The 21682-nt window shown below is 45.1% G+C and overlaps 3 protein-coding genes across 4 annotated transcripts; 1 reads left to right on the top strand and 2 right to left on the bottom strand.

The window, feature by feature from the left end:
• Positions 1 to 762: 762 nt before the first annotated feature.
• duox (dual oxidase) lies at positions 763 to 12303 on the bottom strand. Its single transcript, XM_062462639.1, has 34 exons — positions 12192 to 12303; positions 11815 to 11941; positions 11607 to 11690; positions 11321 to 11479; positions 10986 to 11173; positions 10691 to 10892; positions 10021 to 10187; positions 9649 to 9712; positions 9159 to 9252; positions 8918 to 9005; positions 8644 to 8746; positions 8197 to 8369; positions 7901 to 8076; positions 7655 to 7770; positions 7361 to 7498; positions 7058 to 7171; positions 6665 to 6867; positions 6371 to 6556; positions 5871 to 6096; positions 5662 to 5755; positions 5410 to 5585; positions 5227 to 5299; positions 4838 to 4918; positions 4479 to 4657; positions 3949 to 4179; positions 3529 to 3628; positions 3375 to 3424; positions 3149 to 3276; positions 2810 to 2963; positions 2263 to 2495; positions 1983 to 2135; positions 1740 to 1895; positions 1460 to 1588; positions 763 to 1069 (listed from the first exon to the last, which is right to left on the bottom strand). Exons 2-34 carry the CDS (start codon positions 11876 to 11878, stop codon positions 947 to 949), a joined length of 4605 nt encoding a protein of 1534 aa, XP_062318623.1. The 5' UTR covers positions 11879 to 11941; positions 12192 to 12303; the 3' UTR covers positions 763 to 946.
• On the top strand, positions 11448 to 15531 carry duox2 (dual oxidase 2). 2 transcript variants are annotated; one of them, XM_062462638.1, is made up of 9 exons: positions 11448 to 11671; positions 11797 to 11959; positions 12356 to 12464; positions 12890 to 13062; positions 13173 to 13230; positions 13492 to 13626; positions 13912 to 14119; positions 14556 to 14770; positions 14883 to 15531. In XM_062462638.1, exons 4-9 carry the CDS (start codon positions 12916 to 12918, stop codon positions 15059 to 15061), a joined length of 942 nt encoding a protein of 313 aa, XP_062318622.1. In that variant the 5' UTR covers positions 11448 to 11671; positions 11797 to 11959; positions 12356 to 12464; positions 12890 to 12915; the 3' UTR covers positions 15062 to 15531. The 2 variants fall into 2 exon arrangements, with proteins under 2 accessions (XP_062318622.1, XP_062318621.1); XM_062462637.1 differs by having other exon boundaries at positions 11448 to 11698; positions 11849 to 11959.
• Positions 15532 to 15567: 36 nt separating this feature from the next.
• Positions 15568 to 21174, bottom strand: apba2a (amyloid beta (A4) precursor protein-binding, family A, member 2a). Its single transcript, XM_062460845.1, has 12 exons — positions 19808 to 21174; positions 19576 to 19667; positions 19371 to 19457; positions 19248 to 19287; positions 19023 to 19168; positions 18736 to 18822; positions 18443 to 18628; positions 18115 to 18294; positions 17470 to 17682; positions 17209 to 17328; positions 16780 to 16920; positions 15568 to 16550 (listed from the first exon to the last, which is right to left on the bottom strand). Exons 1-12 carry the CDS (start codon positions 21138 to 21140, stop codon positions 16479 to 16481), a joined length of 2697 nt encoding a protein of 898 aa, XP_062316829.1. The 5' UTR covers positions 21141 to 21174; the 3' UTR covers positions 15568 to 16478.
• Positions 21175 to 21682: the final 508 nt, after the last annotated feature.

The following is a 21682-nucleotide window of genomic DNA, read 5'->3' as shown; positions in this document are numbered from 1 at the left end:
AAATGGAAGGCCAATGATTCAATGATAAATTCACTTGCCATAAATCACACAATCAATTTGGCAAGTTTTTGCCTGCGTCATGACTTGGTTTATCTGCTGTTCCTTATTTACATTTAGTCATTTAGCAGATGCTCTTATCCAGAGCGACTTACAGTAAGTACAGGGACATTCCCCCGAGGCAAGTAGGGTGAAGTGCCTTGCCCAAGGACACAACGTCAGTTGGCATGACCGGGAATCGAACTGGCAACCTTCGGATTACTAGCCCGATTCCCTCACCGCTTAGCCACCTGACTCCCTTATGATAGGTTTGTCTAATTACACAACCCCAGGGATTTACTATCACTGAATCGTTAGACTATTTCCTTTGAACATATGGTGACAATTGTGTCTTAAAGTGAGAGGTGTGTTTAGACTTTTGCAGAGAAGTGTGAATTAACCTTAGAAATGTGTCAAAAATTGTAAATTGTGTTTAAAGACTGGGGTGCATGGTCTTTCTGCTGGGAGTTGGCTAAATGGTTTTGTGAGGATGGCTTACACATTTTTGTGTGTTAGCAATCGAGAAAGATTGTAACTTAATCCATGATTAAGTTACAAGTTACAGTACATTTTTGTCCGACACTGTTGACTGGCATCAGGGCGTTTAGCTGAATAATTGTCTATGGCAAAATATTTTACCTTACTGTAATATGTTATGACCCAGTTCAAGAAAAACCAAAAAGACTTATGGATGTGACTTTTTAAATTCTGTATTTGTTTGTCCGAATAATTATAGATGACAATGCATTACATAAACAGATACTGTATATCACAATTTTATTTTAAATTGAATAAATCCGCATATACCACATACTATGATTACTATACGTATAATATTCTGGCCCATTTATAAAAATAGAAAAAATCTGGCACATCTGAAAAAAAGGGACTGTTTGACAGTGAAGGCAGGCTAGAAGTTCTCATAATGATGGATGAAGTGGGCCTGGTCTCTCTTGTTCATCTGCTGGCAAGCCTTCTCCACGTTCTTGGTGAGTCCAGGAGGTCCACAGCTGAACACACCGATTTTAACCACCTTCAGGGAGGAGAAGAAAAAAACTCCAACTGTCAACCATCTTGCTATATCTAGATAGCCCTGGTGGGTCGCAACCCCCCACAAAAAAACTTCAGATGGTGCGCTTTTATTTTGAAAGGTGCTCAAGCTTCACACATTCACCGTGAGACACAGAGTTGATAGCCATCTCGAGTTATACAGAGTTACATGCCACCTACCAGCCAATCACAAACACCACCAGCACCACCCCACATGATTTCACTAGTCTATAGATAGAAGGAAGCAGAGGAATGTTCTGAGGTGCTGCTAAGCAGGAAGTGACAGAGCAGGAAGTGACAGAGCAGGAAGTGACAGCAGGAAGTGACAGAGCAGGAAGTGACATGCATGGAGAGAGAGGGACCAGTCACTGACCTCAGGATGAACTTCCTGTAGCGAGTTGAAGAAGGGCACGAATGGGGGACGACCGAAGTGGGTGACAGACCGCAGGCCGGTGAACAGGCTCTGGTTCCGCACTTTCTGGAAGTGACGTTCGCACACATACTGCAGTCGCATCCCACACAAAGACACACACAAACACACACAGACACACACATCACTTTACGTAACCGGTACATACTCTACAGACCACAGTTCCTTCATCAAGAAGACTCAAATCACTCCGTTCACTACAATAATATTTCCTGTCAGTCACCAGCATGGTGGTGCGAAGGTCGAACTTCTCAGGCAGCTGTGTGATGTAGGTGTGGACTGACACAAGGTCCTGAGTGTCCTTCTCCTCTACTTCCTTGATGATGTCAGACACCCACTCAAACTGGCGCTGTGTTCGTGTGACCCAGATGAAGTAGACCTTCAACACATCAGTCAGTGTGGTGATTAGTATGACGTGAGATGGCATACAGGGGTCAGGTAAAGATCTGTTTCAGGGGCACTGTACCTTTTTACACTGAATCTTAGACTTGTTTGAGGACACAAGGTCCTTTAGGATGGAGGCAAACGGAGTGACTCCGATTCCCCCCCCGACCAGAACAGACACCTCAAAGTCTGTCCACTCCTGGTGCCCTTCTCCAAACGGCCCGTCCAGGTACAGCTGAAGGTGTCATTAAACAGTCAGGGAAACATAGCTTAGCATTCACACAGCAAACACACAAATGCACACAAACATCCATGAACACACACACACACACACACACACAAACAAACAGGTGCTGACATACCTTAGGATAGGTGCCCAGCTCTGCAAGGCTCTCTGGAGTGTAGAGCTCTCTGAGTTGACTCGTCCAGGGCCCCACAGCGCGAATGTGCAGGCTGAGGGTTTTCTCGTGTGGGGCTGAAGTCAGAGTGAACGGGTGGTACTCGTCTGTGGCCAGAGCCAGGCAGGCTACACGGACCCACTGGCCTGAGCGGTACACAAAACCCTGCGGACGCTTGAACTCCAGGTACGTCACTCCTGCGGAAAAGCAGTCACGGATCGGTGAAACCAACATGTGACGTTACTATAAACACTGTGAACCGGAAGAAGATAACCCTCTCTGATTGTGAATTATTATTAAGATGAACAGGATGATGTTGATGATCATAATAAATGATAACTGTGGAATTAGATGGCTGTGTGTGGGACAGAAACTGTTCATCAATTTGTTTATTTCAATAATAATAAGAACACGCATCAAATATCCAACTACAACAGAAGTCTTTTGGTGTGGTGTAGTCTCTACTGTAGTCCTATACTAAGCTTTGATTGGCTGGGAGAAGCGGGGGTACCTGAAGGCAGCAGCTCAGCCTTCACTACAGGGATCTCCACCTTCTTCCTGTTCAGACTGATGAGCTTGTCTAGCAGGAAGAGCAGGGCTGGGGGGATCAGGAAGATGTGGAAGCGGGGCTCCTGGAGGAGGGCAAAGCTGCCATGGATGACCGTCTGTCATGGAGGAGCACACAGCCAAGACTCACTCCACTGTGGGACCTCCGTCAGGATCCACCACACCATGTTAACAGCGCAACACCACAATGGTGTGCACGAGGGGTTTATTTATTTTATTTATTTATTTTTATACACAGTGACAGATGGAAGGGGGGGGGGGGGGGATAGGAGGGGGCGCTCACCAGAATGTACACAAGCACGTAGAGGTTGTGTGTAAGCCAGAATCCCTGGAAGCTGATTCGTCGGAAGTAGAAGGAGGCGAACACGTACATGAAGGCAAAGATGAAGAGAAGCAGAATGCCTGTGAGGCCTGAAACAAGAACAGATGCATCCATGATGGAACCATTCACTTTCTGTGCTACAACGTTACGTTTTTTGAGATTCGTTTTGGTTTATTCTCCAGAGTACCTGGGACAGTCTGAAAGAACCACCATGTCCACGGCATAGGAAGTTCAGACCTGAAGATAGTAAAAAAAAAAAAAAATTATCCACAATCAGGAAAAATATTAAATTAAATTATATTTCAATGAAAAAAGTAACTGTTAGAATATAAAGACATTACCCGTTGTTAGACAGGATCTTGGGGAAAAGACAGGCCAAGATGCTGAGTTCACTGATAGAGAAGATGTAGACATTGACCACATGACCCAGACTGTGAGCAACTTCAGAGAAAGGAGACAAGGAAGTCAGAGTGGCTTCAGAACGTTTTTGGGGCCCAGTAATCTACACCTATTTGCCAAACTGTAGGGTCTGAATAGGCACGTAAATGAAAGATTACCGAAAATTATATTTAAAAACCTTGTAATGATGGCTAATTTAGTGTAGAATTTAGTGTGTAATGTAAAAAAAAACTAAACACAATAAAATATTCTCAAAGTGAAAGGTTCTGAAAACCTTCTGGAGACATATAGGTGTACCTATAACGAACATTAAAAGACCCTTCCCATCATCCACGTCTTCAGGCAGCGAGCCTCCACCTTACCCGTGAGGACGATGGCCGCCATGGCCATGAAGCGGTGGAAATCGATGGCGGCGTCGAAGGGGATGTAACGGTTGAGGAAAGTCTCTCGGAACATGGTGATGAGGTTCCTGCACACAGTCAGCAGCATGTAGGGGAAGAGGAAGGAGATGGCGGCGGCAGAACCTCGGGACACGATGATGCCCACCACCGAGGTCTCTGGGAACCCGGACGAGTTGGCCTGAAAACCATAGTCTAAACACAGAACTAGTGGTTTGTATATGTTAGTCCAGGGGCTATTACTCTCAAGCTCGCTCTCAAGCAGGCTCAAGCAGTTCACTCAAATTCAATTTGAGATTTAGTTACTTCTAAGAATTGACATACTTAACAAATAGTAGATGCTTTTGTGAGGCAAACATGCATTGCCTGTTTTCAACTGTATGAGGGAATGGCTTGTCAATGCCTTGGAGCAGGTAACCCTCATGACACTAACAGTCCTTGACAGGTTTCTGAGGGGGTGAGGGGTGGGGGGGGGATTGAGCACCAGAACTCACAATAGCATCTCTCCAGAGCCAGCCCAGCAGTGATGCCATAGACGATAGTGGAGCAAACAATATGGCGACGGTAGTTCTCAACAAAACGCTTGAACTGCTGGATTTTATTTTGAATTGGATTCCTGTTGTATTTGTCCCTCTTGGGTTTAACATAGACCTTCGGGTGATGGTTGCTTGGCCTAGGATAAGGAGAATACAGGTAGTGCTTTAAAGTTGGTTTAAAACACCATGCATACAATAACCCTCATATTTGAAAGGCTCAAGGACAATTAAATGTTAGGTCATACAGAGGGCAGGTTGCATCACACTTACATCACACTTTTGTGGTGAACCACAAAAACAAATAAGCAAAAACCTACATTTTCCCATGTCGTTTGCGAAGCTCCGATCCCTCTTTCTCCATGCTGCTGTCTCCCAACTGCTGATCCCCTTCAGATGGACTGAAGGTGCAGATGATAAGATCGTTAAATACACCAACAGACTTGGATGGCCCTCTGATTTGGAAATGGTTGTAAAGAAGCCAAGGCCGAGCCTCTCTCTGTTTCGCTCCGTTCTCTTTCCTACATTTAGTCATTTAGCAGACGCTCTTATCCAGAGCGACTTAGAGTAAGTACAGGGGCATTCCCCCCGAGGCAAGTAGGGTGAAGTGCCTTGTCCAAGGACACAACGTAATTTTCCACGGCCAGGAATCAAACCGGTAACGTTCTGATTAATAGCCTAACCGCTCAGCCACCTGACCCCCACTTACCTGGCTTTCGCAGGGACGATAAAGGACACCCGCTGGTCCCGACTCATCTTTTTCTTCTTCTGCATCTCCATACCTGCAGGCACAACACGCCAACATACAGTACGTGGGCTGAGGGAAATACAGTGGAGAGAAAAAAATGCAGAATTCATTTCAGGTCTTCCATTTGCCCCCGTCCTTCATCACCTTTGATGTTGAGCTGAGCAAACTGCAGCTCTTTCTCGTGGTCCCTCAGCAGGAAGTGAAAGTCTTCCCAGGTGATGCGCTCCTTATTGTTGAAGCCTGCAGCCTCCAGCATGGCCTTGATAGCTTCCTCTGCCTGGCTCTTGCTAAGGGCACCGCTTGATATCTCGATGAAGGACCTGCAGCACACAGGTGAGGTGAGTGAGAGCGGGACAACCACAGGTGTGGTGGGACGCTACAACCTGAGTGGCTAACCTGAGTAGTCTGGAAAATGCCTCTTTAGACAAGAAGCCGTTGCCGTCAATGTCATGCATTGAGAACATCAGTTTGGATTTTTCCTCTGGGGAACCTATAGACAGGATAAAAGCACTCATATCATCATGTCGTAACATGCTACCGAACAGAGGGCATGCTTCAAAGTGAATGGCATTGATGTTAGTGTGTTTGAAATCCACTGGGATTACCTTTCATGAATATGACAATGACATCGAAGAACTCTTGGAAAGAAAGGTAGCCATTGCCATCTTTGTCGGCCAGCGTGAACATGGAGTCCACAAAGAGTGAATCGTGTTTGAGTCCGAGGGTGTCTGCAAACTCAGTTCCTGCCAGTTCGCACTGCAGGGCCTCCCTGGTCTTTCTACTGGACGTCCCTCTCACATCACCAGCATCACACCTGTCAATCTCCAGGACCTACCCAACCCAAATGTAATAATCGGATCTTGATCTTGATTGTGTGACATCTCTGATTATACTGATTGTCACGTACGATGGATACCGACTGGTGCCAACCGAGATATACAGTACTTGAGTCACGCATGCCATTATCGTGACCAGAAGCTTATTGCCTTTGGCAACTCCATTGAAGTCTATCTCCTTTGGATTGCCTAACCTGGTTAATATATGACTAATACAGGTAATATCATATGACTATTACAGTCATATAATAGCACAGGTGCAGCGTTACCTTGGCAAAGGCATGTCGGATGAAGGTCTCCACTATTTGAGCTCTCTGCTCTTTGGTTACGGCCTCTCTGAGAAGCTCCTTCTCACTTGTCTCTGTCACTGTCATCTGTCTGTCACTGTTAGTCCCCTCAGAGCGCAGGTGATTAACAAACTCTGCCCGCTTGAACTCATCGTCAAAAAACAACACCTGCAGCATAAGAAAAAGGAAGTTGATTCACATGGAGCAGAGTTACGTGGTTTTTCAACGGTTCCAAGGTGAGGATCCTTCCTGTTCACTGTCTCTGACGGCACTCACCAGATCGTATTCCTTGGGGACTTTGAGGAGCAGAGCCCTGCAGGATCGATCGTTGGCCAGAAGGACGTCCAGGCTGGTCTGTGCTCCAAGACTGAGACAGCGAAGGGCAGGCCCGTCGCCGTCAAACATCTGCAGCCTCTTCCTGTCGTCCACGTGCACACTAACTGGGCGCAGAGGCATCTTTGGTCCCTGCCACTCACACGCTACAGGACAGAGAGAGACAGAGTAACGTTGTAAGCTGGGATGGGTCTAGCTCAGCCGTAGAGCATTAGACTGCACATCAACAAACAAAGTTAACTGGGCCATTTAAAGTTTGGGAATGTAGCAAGTTAGATGGCAGTGGATGTAGGTGATGATAGGACCGTGTCATCGGTTGGGCCCCCGTGAACACACCCGTGAGTCCTACAGCGGGCTCCTCAGCGCTGTCAGCAGCCCTGCCTCTCCTCTGGAACTTCTTAAATTTGTTATTGCGGAAACCGGCCACTGCATTAGCCATTAGAAAGCTCACTATAAAGAAGGAAACATATCAGCATTATATTATAATGTATTGTAATAATAATTCATTATAATGTAATAATATTATTTCCACCTGCTATGCACTTATCAGTGATCCCGACCGAACAGACATCCGGCAATACGGTTAAATGACAACATGCTATTTCAACAGAACTGCTATCATCAAGTAGGTACACTGACCAACAGGGAAAAGAAATAATGCAACAATGGTGACACCAAAGCCCACTTTGTGTCCATCAAAGTAGTTGAGCGTGGTAACATTGATGCAGGGGTGGAGGATAGAGGCATTGACTTGTGCTGGTTGGGGACAGGGGTTACCTGCGGGTGAAAGGTAGACACCACATACACGTGATCCCACAGACCAGTCACACCTTCATGTAATACACCACGCATTTAGTCTTTTTTTTTTTTTTTACATTTAGTCATTATGACATCACACATGTGATGTCATATACCAATCCTGAATGAATTTACCATCCTTCCAGAAGAACACATTCTCCTGCACGCCCCCAAATTCTGCGATGGTGACTGATAGGACATCATGAAATTTGGTCTTCCGAATGTCCTGGATAGCCGTATCATTGAACAAGCTATGTCAAAGACACCAAACATGAATGAGTGGTTGCTCATGGTCGGATGATGATTGCATGTTTCAATGCCGTAATCAATTATAAAGATGATGAAACACTTTCTAGCTTGCTGTTCGCATATCACTTTTACCCATTCTGCCTGTTCTCGAACCAGAATCGATCACCATTTCTGATTCTCTCAAACTGGTCCAAGATGATGGAGGTGAAAACTTGACCTGGACCATCAACAGACTCCAGGAGACCGCCGGGGAACAACTCTAGTTTAGAAATGTCCTCCCCATAAAGGTCTGCCAGATCTTTGAACAACTGTGAAAGCATTGGAACACAGAAAAGTTTTTTTTATTTAGGTCGAGTCACAAATCATCTTAGTTCTATCCGTCTGCTAAAGGTTAGTGCTTCGAGGCCCTCTGGTTGTGGTTGTGTTACCTGAGGATGTGTTCTGTTGAGCTCTGGGTTAATGTCTGCCCAGGCCAGCACCGGATCAAGGCCCAAGGCCTCTCTGACCTGGGTGTAAGTCGGGAGGCCATGGTCTCTGCCTCTCTGGACGGTCAGAGCCACTAGGTCTGAGCGTGAGAACCTCAGAGGGCCATACATGTAGTCTGTGAGGGACATGGAAGAACCACACTGATGTCAGGTGGCTGAGCGGTTAGGGAATCAGGCTATTAATCAGAAGGTTGCTGGTTTGATTCCTGGCCGTGAAAAATGATGTTGTGTCCTTGGGCAAGGAACTTCACCCTACATGCCTCGGAGGAATGTCCCTGTACTTACTGTAAGTTGCTCTGGATAAGACCGTCTGCTAAATGACTCATTTTAAATGTTAATGTTGGATATGTCATTCTCGTACAGGAAATGAAGACCGAAAGTTCAATTTACCCCTTAAGTCCTCCACAATGATGTTGTCTTCTCTCTCTGCAATCTGGGATGCCATGCCCATGATGAGGTCATCCACGTCCTGGCCCGACTCCAAGTTGGGGCTCTAGAATCCAGTTTTATTTTAGTTATTGAATTAATAAACCATAAGTATCTGTGTATAAATACTGTATACTTCTCTTGAATTGACAAGTGTATTACACGACAAAACCTTTCATACATGCAATATATCCGTGCACTGTACACAGGGGTCATTTATATTTTAAAATGTTTTTACCTGACGCTTCCAAAAACTGTTGCACATACGCAGAGCTGGGGATGTTATCCCGTCGTCGTTGAATTCGCGAAAGTGGCAGGTTCTGTTTCTGCTCCGCAGGAATGGATGAAACATTAATTAATACATGCTGTTATAGTATGAAACCACTGAAAAATATCTTCAGAATTTGGGACATTCTGTTGAAAATAGAAAAATCCATCCAACAGTTGTAGATTCATGTGAAGTCGTGGCTAGGTGTTACCTCATGTAGACACCAGGGGGCACCATAGTGGAGGCAAAGCTGGCAGCAGCCTGGAACTCAGGGGAGATTCCCGGGTCTACAAACTTCTGGTAGCCTATGAATATGCCATAAAAAACACACCCAATAAAATAACTATGAAAAGCTGGATGATACCATTGGTTACGTGCCAATCCCAATTAGTCCGGTACAGGAAATATATTTTTATATTGTCTGGGAATCGCCAAGAAGCTATAACGTAATGTGATTCATGACACTAAAATCTGATCTGATCAGATTTTTCTTCTTCCGGCTCATGGTCCACCAACCTCCTTGAACTGAAACTGCTGATTCAACAGAACACCTGGCCACTCTGTTGACGAGGCGTGTTTTTGGACAACACCACAAGAGGTAGCTCACCTAACAACGGCTGTCTTGTGGTCACCAGTGCATTACCTTGCTCCCTCACATTCTCAGTCATGTGCATACACACTAACCCACTCTTCTCTCTCACCTGGATATGAAGGTAGTGTCTTGTTTCCCAGGTATCCAGGTAGCCATTCATAAAGGGCAATATTCTGTTGGAGATGCAAAATTATAAATAAACAAATCCTGATGTTTTTTTTTCCAAATAACAATTCAATTATATGTGGAATAACCAGTTAAAAATAACACTATTGTTATTGACAAGATACTTTAATTGACTGGAATGTAGGCAGTCTGCTGCTCTAAACTCAGTGACAGTTGACACACTCAGCCTTAAACTAAAACCATTTCATCCATACAATCACAACCACCTGGTGGTGATGCAACGGCACTCTTTTCAGGGCATAAATTAAATGAACACCTGGCTAGAAAATGGATTAAAAGAGAATTGTCCTTGTACCTGGAACGTTGCCACAACAGTTTTTCTGGCATTTTGAAACAGGTCTTCATCTGACCACTCAGGGTTGTCCTCATACAGTTTGGAAGCCAGGTGATTGTGGAAGCGAAACCAGATAATCCCCTCGGCCACTGTGAACAGATTCTCGTTGGCCCAGGCATTTCCCAACTCTGGAAATTAAACAAAGACACATGCCATTTCCTCACAACTCCAGGATAGGAAAACCTTTCTTGAGGTTCTACAAAATACTGTCCGAAAAGAACGTGCCTGAAATGCACAGGATCGCTGTGCATGGAAGATCATTGATTGAGTCATGTTTTGTGTGTTTGTTTTGAAGATACAGCAGTGGTTCCCTCCCAGGTTGCAACACAGAGAGAGAGACTGCACCGCCCATGACAAAAACAAAGTTCAGGTAGTACTGCTTTCTCAACAGTCAAACTCCATTCTCTGTGTTGCAAAGTGTGGAGGATTTACAGTTCTCAGGATAACAATCCATCCACAAAATACAGATGCATAACGCACGGCTTGTTGCACTGCTTTGCGACTCTCCAAGGGATATTCCTTTCTACAGTGTATTTGGTAACACAGATCTATACACCAATTCATGCTACGTTACGGATTTGAAACAGTCAATCTTCAGTGTCAACTTGTGTAAAGACTGCAGGAGTTTTACCATAGAGCCCGTGTGGGTCGTGTTCTCCTGTTGAAGGGTCTGCAGCACTCCACATGAGGAGATGCGGCCCACCCCGTTTGGGCATGTTGCCCTCAGACCCAGACACTAACAGGCCACCTTTGAACGTCCTCAAGGTGTCTGACCACGAACTGGACGGTCCGTAGATGGAGCTGCCATCTATCCATGCTGTCACTAGGTTCACCTGTATGGTACATGATGGGGATATAACAGGGATTCCGTTAATGTCCTAATGGACTGACACTGATACTAGTGCACTTGTGTAACAGTAGGCTACCTGTGTGCGGGGGTTGTTAGGACTCTGGCTGGAGTCTTTGTCCCAGACACCTCGCTGGAATGGGAGATTAACTTCACCAGTGCCGGTAGGATCAAAGACACTATCTCCTTTTGGAACTGGGATGTTCATAAACTCAGGCGGGCAGCCAGGTTGTCTTGAGTCAAGGACTTCAAACAAAACATGGTAGCCTAGACAGTCGAAGTGAAAGAAAAGAAAAATGTAAGTCGATTGACTGTTGATAACATTATGGGCAGTTTCTGTAACATTCGGTGATTTTTTTTTAAAGTAGACTTGAAAAAAATCTGAAAGATTTGGGTGTGCAGTATCCTACTTACCAAAAAACACGGAGAGGACAGTTCGGTTGTGTTTTGACGGTAGGCTTGATGGACCGTTCGAGATCACATTGCTCAGACTGCGTGCATTGGGCAACTGTTTAACAGGCTGATAAACGCCGTCAGAATAGCGCGCGGGCAGGAGACGCACAAGATGAGAACCTGCAGGCATACAGTAAATCCAACTGTCAATGTCAATAGTGCGGTGATTGTAATTCGTTTCTCAAGCAATAATTTTAACTATGAAATATTTAAAATAGTTATTGCTTACAAAACGAAGGAAACTTACCAACAGCTCCTCGACTGTGATATGCCACATTGTTATACCAACCGTCGTGCCGTTGAACTTCCCAGGTAACTTTGGAGTGGGAATCTGTACAGGTGAATTTTAACAGTCCTTTTTGATATTCAGTCCATTGTCAGCAAAGTATACACTTTTACGTCACCAAATAACAAATCTATTTGTCTAATTAAATAAGGTATTGGGACAGACTTACCTTCAACAATAGCCGCTAACACTACCAGTTTTAGGATACTCCAGATCCATGTACGTAAATCCATTGGTGCGAGAGATGGTTGAGCTGCCAAGTCTCCCGCTCAGTCAAGAGTAGTCGAGGAGGAGTTCTCGTTGGAAATAGAACGGTAGGGAAACTTTTAATGTGCATCGAGATCATTTAAAATAAATCATTTTTTTAATTGAGCGCATCTATTTGAGGTGTCGAGTAGCGTAATCGCGTCTCTTAATCGTCAGTTTTTGTACATCAGCTTGAAATGTTTGTGCGCGAAATGGGATCATATTAGCAAATATAAAAACAACGTTGTTTTGGTTATTTTATATAGGCTACCATATATCCTATATTTAGTAGCAACTTACCCAATTATGAGGATGAAATGTATTCAGCGAACAGATGTCCAAGACAAATAAATCAGAGTAATACAATAGCTAGAGGATGATCTCGTGCCTGCCACAAACTGAGATATGTCCCTTTCCCACCCAAAGAGGGAATGGTTCTCTAATTCACACACCTCTTTCCAAAGAATACCAATCAATGCAACAATGAGTAACACAAGGATGATGGTGGAGCTATAAAAGAAGAGCTTTGACCCCGTAAGATTCACTCGCACTGTTCATCCTTCTGCTGATCTGGTAAGCATTGACCTTTCATGTTAACATAGCCATACTCCTGCACGTATGACCCCGTTAAATGGTTAATTGAAAGCATTTTTTGTCTGAACAGAATAGGCTACTGGTCAAACTTGAAATGGGTCTTTACGTAATAGTCTAGGCCCACGAAGTCAAGAGTTCAAGAGTATCCACTTACAGATGTTCTGATTCGTTATCAAGTGATCTGACATGTAGCCTACAAGTGATTAAATAATCAGCAATTTCCTATAATTACATAATTCATGTTCAGGTCTAATATTTGTTTCAAGTGATACATCTGCATTTTGTGCAGATTAAATGATTGTACATCCACAGAGCATTGCGGGAGAACTCCTATCTCTGAATCTTTAAGTAACTGAGAGCCCCACGGCTAACACTGTCTTCTCTGTCATGCTGTCTGGTTTCAGCTTCACGCGTGAGATCTGGAGGAAAGATGACTTTCTACAATGACATTTACCCATTCTACCCTCTACAAAGAACCTCGTTCATCTTTAGTACCCACCTGCTCACCATTATTCTGGTTTTCCTGGTGATCACAGTCAGTTTCCTTCTCATACTGCCAGGCATACGAGGGAAATCGGTGAGTGCAACTGCAGTCCATTACGTAATATGTGTCTTACTGTGTATTTTATCGATGATAAAGAAGGCTGAAATAGGTTGATTTTTCCGGACTGTTCTGTCCTGTTTCAGAGGGTGTTTTGGATGTGCCGAATAATCATCAGTTTATTCATCGGCGTTGTGATAGTAGGTGAGTGTTCAGTTATGTATCTATCACCTATGAATGCAAATACCTCAAACCCAAACTAACGTTTGGTTGATTGACATGCAGTCTCACCTCCTGTTGAAGGGTCAGATGGCTGAGCAGTTAGGGAATCGGGCTATTAATCAGAAGGTTGCAAGTTTGATTCTGGCCGTGCAAATTGACGTTGTGTCCTGTACTTACTGTAAGTTGCTTTGGATAAGAGCGTCTGCTAAATGTAAATGTTAGTAATTTTATGGTCCTTCCCAGCACTAAACTTTACCAGTGACTGGGCTGAGGCCAGAATCGTCACCAATGCCACCTACAAGTCTTTTAGCAATGCTGAAGTGAATGCTGAGGTGGGCCTACATGTGGGGTTATATGGTATCAACATCACATTGAAAGGTGAGTCCTGTACTGGGGAAACAGATAGTGGCTATCTTAGAAAATCATTTTTTTATCAGTTGCCTCAATATACTTTATGTTATAATGTTGAGAGAGACCTTTGTTCACTGGGCGAATAAAATATCCCCATCCTTATGTCAACAAGTACAGATACATTTTCTTGATGGGTCATAACCTTGTTCAAGCCTAGTATTTCCTTGAATCGAAACATGAGTTTACACGGTCGCCATATTTGTCAAGGGGTTGTTTAGGAACGCATGAGCTTCATCTTTGGTTATCTCACAGGAAATCCTGTGATGCAGCTCAACGAGACCATAGACTATAATGAGATGTTCGAGTGGAAGGATACCATCGACAAGTATTACGAAGAGGCCCTGGAGAAGGGCCTGCCCAACCCCATCCTCTACATCGCTGAGAAATTCACCCTCCACAGCCCCTGTGGCCTCATCTACCAGTACAGATTCTCTGGCCGCTATGCTTCTGCTACCCTCTGGTACGAAGGCTATTCTCGTTCTAATTTACATTTACATTTAGTCATTTAGCAGACGCTCTTATCCAGAGCGACTTACAGTAAGTACAGGGACATTCCCCCGAGGCAAGTAGAGTGAGGTGCCTTGCCCAAGGACACAACGTCATCTGGCACGGCCGGGAATCGAACTGGCAACCTTCTGATTACAAGCCCGCTTCCCTAACCGCTCTGCCACCTGACTCTCTGTTCTAATCCACAAGCATACATACATATAGGGAGTCAGGTGGCTGAGCGGTTAGGGAATTGGACTAGTAATCCAAAGGTTACTGGTTCGATTCCCGGCCGGAATGTCCCTGTACTTACTGTAAGTCGCTCTGGATAAGAGCGTCTGCTAAATGACTAAATGTAAAATGCATACAGCATGAAAATATCCAGGCAATGGCTTTTTTTGCCTCCACAGGACTGCTTTCTGTTGCTGGCTGGTTGCCAACATCCTCTTCTCTATGCCAGTCATCCTCTATGCCGGGTACATGATGGTGGCCACTGCTGCCTTCATCTTCTTCTCCATGGCGTCCTTCTCCACAATCATGAACTTGCCCTCATGCACTTTTACTATAGGGACAGGCTCCTTAGAAACAAGCTATAGCCATTCTTTTTGGCTGGCACTTGCCACAGGTAAGTCAATACCTAAATACTGACACATAGAAAACTGTGTCAAGTGAAACTGTGAAAAATGAATCTTATTATGCTATATTTGATTGTTGCAACATTTCTTACCTCTCCCCAGGAGTACTGTGTGCTGTGATTGGTGTTATGGTGGTGCTGTTGGATTGTTTGATCCCAGAGAAGATAAGGGAGGCTTTTAGTGTCGACATGGATAGCTCTGAAGATGATGAGGTTAATTTTGGCAAGGGATATATTAATTCCAGCTTCCTTGAAGAAATGACCCTGAGTGTACGGCTTTGACACTGCTGTAAGTCTCTGACTCTCTGATTGATCTGATTGATCAATAAGGAAGTTTATTGGTCTGTCAAAAAAAAAAAAAAAAATCTCTGTGTTCTAGGAAGTACATGAAGATCACCCAGCCTATTGCACACCGCCAATACTTGAAGATCACCCAGCCCATTGCACACCGCCAATACATGAAGATCACCCAGCCCATTGCACACCGCCAATACTTGAAGATCACCCAGCCCATTGCACACTGCCAATACATGAAGATCACCCAGCCCATTGCACACCGCCAATACATGAAGATCACCCAGCCCATTGCACACCGCCAATACATGAAGATCACCCAGCCCAGAAAGAGATGGTGCTTTATTAAGGACCAAGCATAATGACATTTGTGAGCCTGTATTTAAGTGTGTGAATAATGTACATAGCCTAAACTTTATAGCATTTATGTTTGTTTATTAATGAATTTGTTGTTTTATATTTAATACCATGTCCTTGGCATGTCGCAATAATGTAACACATACAAATGTGAAGGATTTATACTGTGTTGTGTTCAAGGACTAGGCAGTACGCAACCAGCAAGCCAGGTTTTTGTCCAAGGAACAGTGTGCTGTCATCTCAATTTGTCTGTTTCCCAGTCCATTGCATCAATAAATGTGCTAATTACAGAAAATCTTGTTGTCCTCCGATACATGCACATATCAAACTTGATCTCTTTATTTTAAGTTTTGCATGTCATATGGGTACTTTGTTAAAACACTTTAGGAAATTGTATGCTTTTATAAGGGTTCAGCCATGACAATGCTGTCTTAGTATGGGGGTATTACATTCATACAACAAATGTACAATTGTTAAATTCTTCTTACCTGTAGAAGGCAATCAGCAAAATGTTTATCTTAGAACACATCGCAATAGTCATAATCTTTGGCTTTTAGTTTTGCCAAAATGTTAACACCCTAGTTTGCCTCATAATTTAGGTTTCCTCATCCAGCAAAGCACAATACCTTCTTTGAAAACCCAATACTTATCTGCCATTATTGACTGGCCCACCCAATGCTAATGATATAGTTCAAATGCCAGTAAATTCAACTATATGTAATTAAACAACATTGTATAACATTGTATATTATAAAAAATAAGGACAAAATCAAAAATAAAATGTACTACTTTATCTCTTTTCATAAGAAAATAACCATGGTCTCATATTCCCTTCACATTCTCCCAGGTCATCAGTATTGCATCCACACACACTATCAGAAGCTTATTTACACATCATCATCCACTGTGACAATGTACTGGTAGTTCAAGATAAAACTTGAAGAGATTCCTTCCAGGATAGTAAGACGACACTAGAGTGAAATGATTACTTAATGTATCACTCGGTCATTCTGGACATGCAGAAGGCGTGTAAGGCTCCATGAAGACTCTATATGTAGACGGGAGTCTCCTGCCCTGTTAGCAGTCTGAACATCACAGCAGGCATGGTCTTCATGTTGATCTGACGGGGAGAGAGACAAGAGGACAGGTGTGAGCTATTTTGGTTTTCATTTAAACTAATGTGAAATCTTACTTATAGACTACCTAGACTTACAAATCCTGAAAAATGAATAAACATATCACAGAGTTACTGTGAGGGCCCAGATAAGATATGATAAACAATGAAATTCACTGTTTGTATTTTGAATGTAGATTAGGCATTACAATTATGATTGAACTTGTTTGCTCACCTCACCCACTGAAACAGACAAGGTCTGGACAATCTTCTCATGTGCCATGGCAACCACGCTCTGGCCGTTGATTTCAATAATCCTGTGGCCGACACGCACCCCTCCTCGCTCTGCAATGCCACCCCGCATCAGGCTGCAGATCTGCACACAGAGCCAAACAGGAGTCAGGTGGCTGAGCGGTTAGGGAATCGGGCTAGTAATCTGAAGGTTGCCAGTTCGATTCCCGGCCGTGCAAAATGACATTGTGTCCTTGGGCAAGGCACTTCACCCTACTTGCCTCGGGGGAAAAAGTCCCTGTACTTACTGTAAGTCGCTCTGGATAAGAGCGTCTGCTAAATGACTAAATGTTAATGTAAACAGACCCTTCTCAGGGACTGTCCTTTACGGAGCACACAGACAGAGTAAAGGAGTAAAGCAAATCCCACTCACAATGCCGTTCTGAACACTAAACCCCAGCTGGAACTTGAGGTCTGGCCTCTTGATGAGGACCGTCGTGACAGGGGGACAACTCACGATGCTCAGCTTCACCTGCAAGTGACTTTTCAGGCCCTGAAACAAGAGTATGGATCTGTGACCCTGAGACCTGTCTGGTAAAAACCCATTAACCTATACCAGTCACAACAGGGAGCAGGGATGAAAAGGTCAGATCGCTTACTGACATGCTGACGGTGCTTGACCGGAGCTCCGTACCTTGATGATTCCCTGGCAGGTGGCCAGCGGAAGCCCCACCAGGCTGGTGTCGTTGATGGACATGATCTGGTCTCCGATGCTGAGCTTCCCAGAGCGGGCAGCGGGGCCACTGTTCTGCATGTTGGCCAGGATCACGGTGGGCAGGATGGATCCCCAGCCAGACTCGACAATCACCACCCCCAGGCTCTCCCCCTTCTGCTTGTCCACGTGCAGCTTTCACATGAAGGGAGAGAGAGGACATCGTAAAGGTGTTTATATTAACCCTTGTGTTATCTTCGGGTCATTCTGACCCATCAGTCATTGTGACCCACCGTCGTATTGCGACAACTTAACCGCATACAAAAAACAAAGTGAAGCATTTTCTTTTAACCGTTGGGCTGTCTCAGACCCCCCACATTGCAAAGGTTAAAAGAAAATTATTTTTATTTGTTTTTGTATTGGGTAAAATTGGGTAAACACAACAATGGTTCGTTATGTGACCCGAAGGCAGCACAAGGGTTAAAGGGATGAGCATAAGGGTGGTATAAACCGGGTGTGGTTAGGGATGGTCACAGATGGCTCTAGGCTCTGCCAACACAGGTTAATGTTTCCGTACAAATGCATCATCGTTATAATTTTATATGCAATTTAAAAAAAATAGCACACCTCTTTACAGTTGTCAGAGTTTGAGAAATGTATCAGGTCATCATTGTACATTTCTTGGGAATTGATGATGTCACTGTATTGTTTCTGACTCAGGTCCTTGGGGTTGATTCCATTGGCTCTGAGAAATTCTCTGTACGCCACACTGAAAGCCTGACCGATGGACTGGGCAATGAGTTGTGCCTGCGGGAAGGGAAGGGTTGGTTTGGAAGAACTACTTAACCTTTTTGCTCCAGTGAACAATGCAGTCATGAGAAACCGCTCAGGTTGAGGTGACATGTTCTATTTGGATGTGGCACCAGGCCTTATGAGAGAGGGTTTGAATTCTTACGTCCTCCGATTCAAAGACGTAGCAGATCATCCTGTACTGCCTCTGGCCCTCAACAGGAGGCAGAGGGTCCTCGGTGCAGTCTTGCGAGGTGGCCTGAGACATGCGTCTCCTCGCCATCAGAACCACAATGTTCCCAATATCCGCAATATAGGAGATTATACGAAGGGCACTGTCCATCATCGTTTCCTGCGTGATTAAAAGACACAGATGATGATCCTATTGTTCTTGATGTAAACATTTGCCCTTTCGGAATACCTTTTAGATTTTATGATGCAGGGCTGACCATTACAGACCTGTGTGTCTGCATTTAACACTTTGACAGCCTTGGTGGAGATGAACAGGTCCACTTCAGTCACCATCTGTGAATCTTCGTCTTGACACTGTGGGCAGGTAAAAAAACAAACATGTTAGAGCTCTACCATGTGGCTCTAGAGTGTACTCTAAAACAGCGGCTGCAATCAATTAAACATGATGCGGCATTGCTGTGTTTTGACAAATGATTGCGCATTCAGCGTTTTTAGCCCACACTTGCATTAAGAACTGGATTTGGTATGTGAATCCCCGGGACAAGGTGCTCTACCTTCACACGGCTGACAGCCTCCTGGGCCTGCGCCATGCGGATGGCTTTGGAGGGGTTTTTGTCTGACAGCACCTGAGTGCAGCCAAGGTAGTTAGCAGCAAAGATGATCCCATCAATCAGGTCCTCTGGTTCACAGGGACCTGGGACTGAAACAACCAGCTTGATGAGTTGTTCATCCGCCAAACAGCATAAGGAATCCATAAACCACATGAGAAATATATTTACCGTCCACAAAGCTTGGAAAAGAAGCCTTTTCTTGCATTTGCTGGAAAGAAAAAAACAAACATTCGATATTCGTTCACATGTGGATAATTGACATAAACAATTAGTTAGCTGTATTCCAATTACCTCAGCATTCACCTTCACCTGGTCAATGCTGTCCTCTGGTGGTTTAGGCTGGGAGCAGGGAGGCATCTCTGGCTGCTCTGCGACACTCTGACATAAATTTGTAACAGAGTGAGCAGGGACCACACTGTCAGATGATCAGACATGCAGGGCAAATATATCAAAGCAAACCCCGTCCCGTTTGTAACACTAAAAGGCCCTTGCACACTGAGTCCGAAATTTTCGTATGCGGTTTTTCGCAATCGTCAGCCTCAACATTCGGTGGCTCTGAATTGCCCAAAAAAACTATCAAAATGCTGGCTACGGATGCGAAAAACGCAGAAAATCAAACCCGATCCGAACTTTTTTTTGACGGACGAAAGTTTCGGAGGCAGTGTGCAAGCGCGATTGACGTAACGTGAGGTCGTATTTATTTTTTAACGTGCGAACATTTCGGATACGAATTTCGGACTCAGTGTGCAATGGCCTTTCTGTTTCTGCCCACACCTCCCTGTCTTCAGAGGGCACCCTCTGGAGCTCGGTGATATGGGGCAGCGTTTGAGGCGGGCTGGAAGCTCTGGGCTGGCTCTTCTCTGGCGTGGGTCTGGTGGGACCCCCTCTTCTCTGTTGAGGTTGGTGGGTCTGTGGGGCAGGGGTCTTGGTCTTGTTTTGGGTCTTGGTCTGGGGTTTGGGCTGTGGCTGGGGTTTGGGCTGTGGCTGTGGCTGGGGTTTGGGTTGTGGATTGGGGTGTGCCTGGATCTGGGTCTTGTTAGGATGCTGATGTGGGGGAGGGTGCGGCTTACTGATGTTGGATCTAGGTTTTGGCCTGATGGCTGCTGGTCTGCCGTTCTTCAGGGCCTCTGGGCTTGGATGAGTGGGGCTGTTAGGACACCCCTTCGCCCAGGGCACTGTAAGCTCAACATCCTCGCCTGTTTCCAGTTTTCCCCTTCCCTTGCTGTGCCTCGCCTTCTCTTTAGTGCTTCTGAGAGACGACTCACAAGCTGACTTCTTACTGCTCTCTGGGATAACACAGTTCCTTGTAGAGTAGACCTCATTAGGCTCGCTAGCCCTATCCTCTCCTTCTCTCTTTCTCATCCTCTCTCCCTTATTCTCTTGCTGAGTGACGGAGGTCTGAACCGTACCCTCCGTATCGTCCTCTGTGTGTCCGGCCTCATCTTGCTCTCCCTGCTCGGGTTCATCAGGGAAATATTCCTGCTTCTGGCTCGGCTCATCCTCGTTCTCTTTGCCTCTTGGCACGGGGGCAGGACAGGGACTAAACTGCCGGTCGAAGTGAGGAGGTTCTTTGTCCTGCGGTGGTCCCTCATGTATTTCTGAGTTGGGTTGTTCCCTGGGCGAACGACGACCCACCACGCTGCAGCCTTCGTCAGTGCCGTCCACCACGGTCTCCACATACGTGCCCTCCTCGGAGCGGAAGTGAGTGTAGTACGTCACGTCCACGCCCTTTCCGTTTCCGGCGCTGTGCAGCACTTCATCAGAGTGCTGCTCCACGTCGGAGCCCACGTTGTCGTACTCAGAACAAGTGTCCTCCTCGTCCAGGCCATCAGTACTCCGGTCACAGGCCAGAGGACGGACACGAGCCAGGCCAGGGGGGGTTGGCTGGTTGTTGTGATACAGCTCTGTGCTTCTGCGGTGGCGAGGCGGAGGGGATTCACTCCTCAAATCCTGTGTTTCCTCACCTGGATACGTTGTGAATCCAGGGCCAGGACCTGGGCAGGAGGGAGAACTGGCACCCAGTATTTTGGTAATAGTCCCTGGTCTCTTTCCATAAGCCATGGTTGGCTCTGGTAATCCCCCCTCTATTCTTGGTCCTACAGTAGATTAGAGACACAATGGACATTTTTTACAATTAAAGAATTACACATTAAACATGCATATAAATAAACAACATGTTCTGTGATGAAAAACAACGCAAAATATTTTGAAAGAGAACGTGCTCTTCGAAATAGATGATTTAGCCAAACTATTTCTACCCAACAACACCTGAGCACGCCTCCGTTAAACCCCATCCCCCACCCACTAAAATGCGCACTAAAACAGAACTGTCCAAGGTACTGAACTGTCAAATTAGCTTGACTATCTTATGTACACACAGGGCTTTGTGATAACATCTTTGATTTAGATATACTTCTATTTTGAATGCATATTCACGACGGATTGTCCCAGAGCCCTTCACATAATCAGATGATAATTCATTACGCGAAACTTTTGCCGCAACTGCAGGGGGTGTTACTATAGATATACTGTCCCTTACCCCCCTCACACAAGTGTGCACGATTTTACATTCCTTATAACCTGAAGATAACCGTTTCTTCTTG

The sequence above is a fragment of the Osmerus eperlanus genome, chromosome 5 (genome assembly GCF_963692335.1).
Source record: "Osmerus eperlanus chromosome 5, fOsmEpe2.1, whole genome shotgun sequence".
In the NCBI taxonomy this organism is placed as follows: domain Eukaryota; kingdom Metazoa; phylum Chordata; class Actinopteri; order Osmeriformes; family Osmeridae; genus Osmerus; species Osmerus eperlanus.
This window is presented reverse-complemented; position numbering and strand designations above follow the sequence as displayed.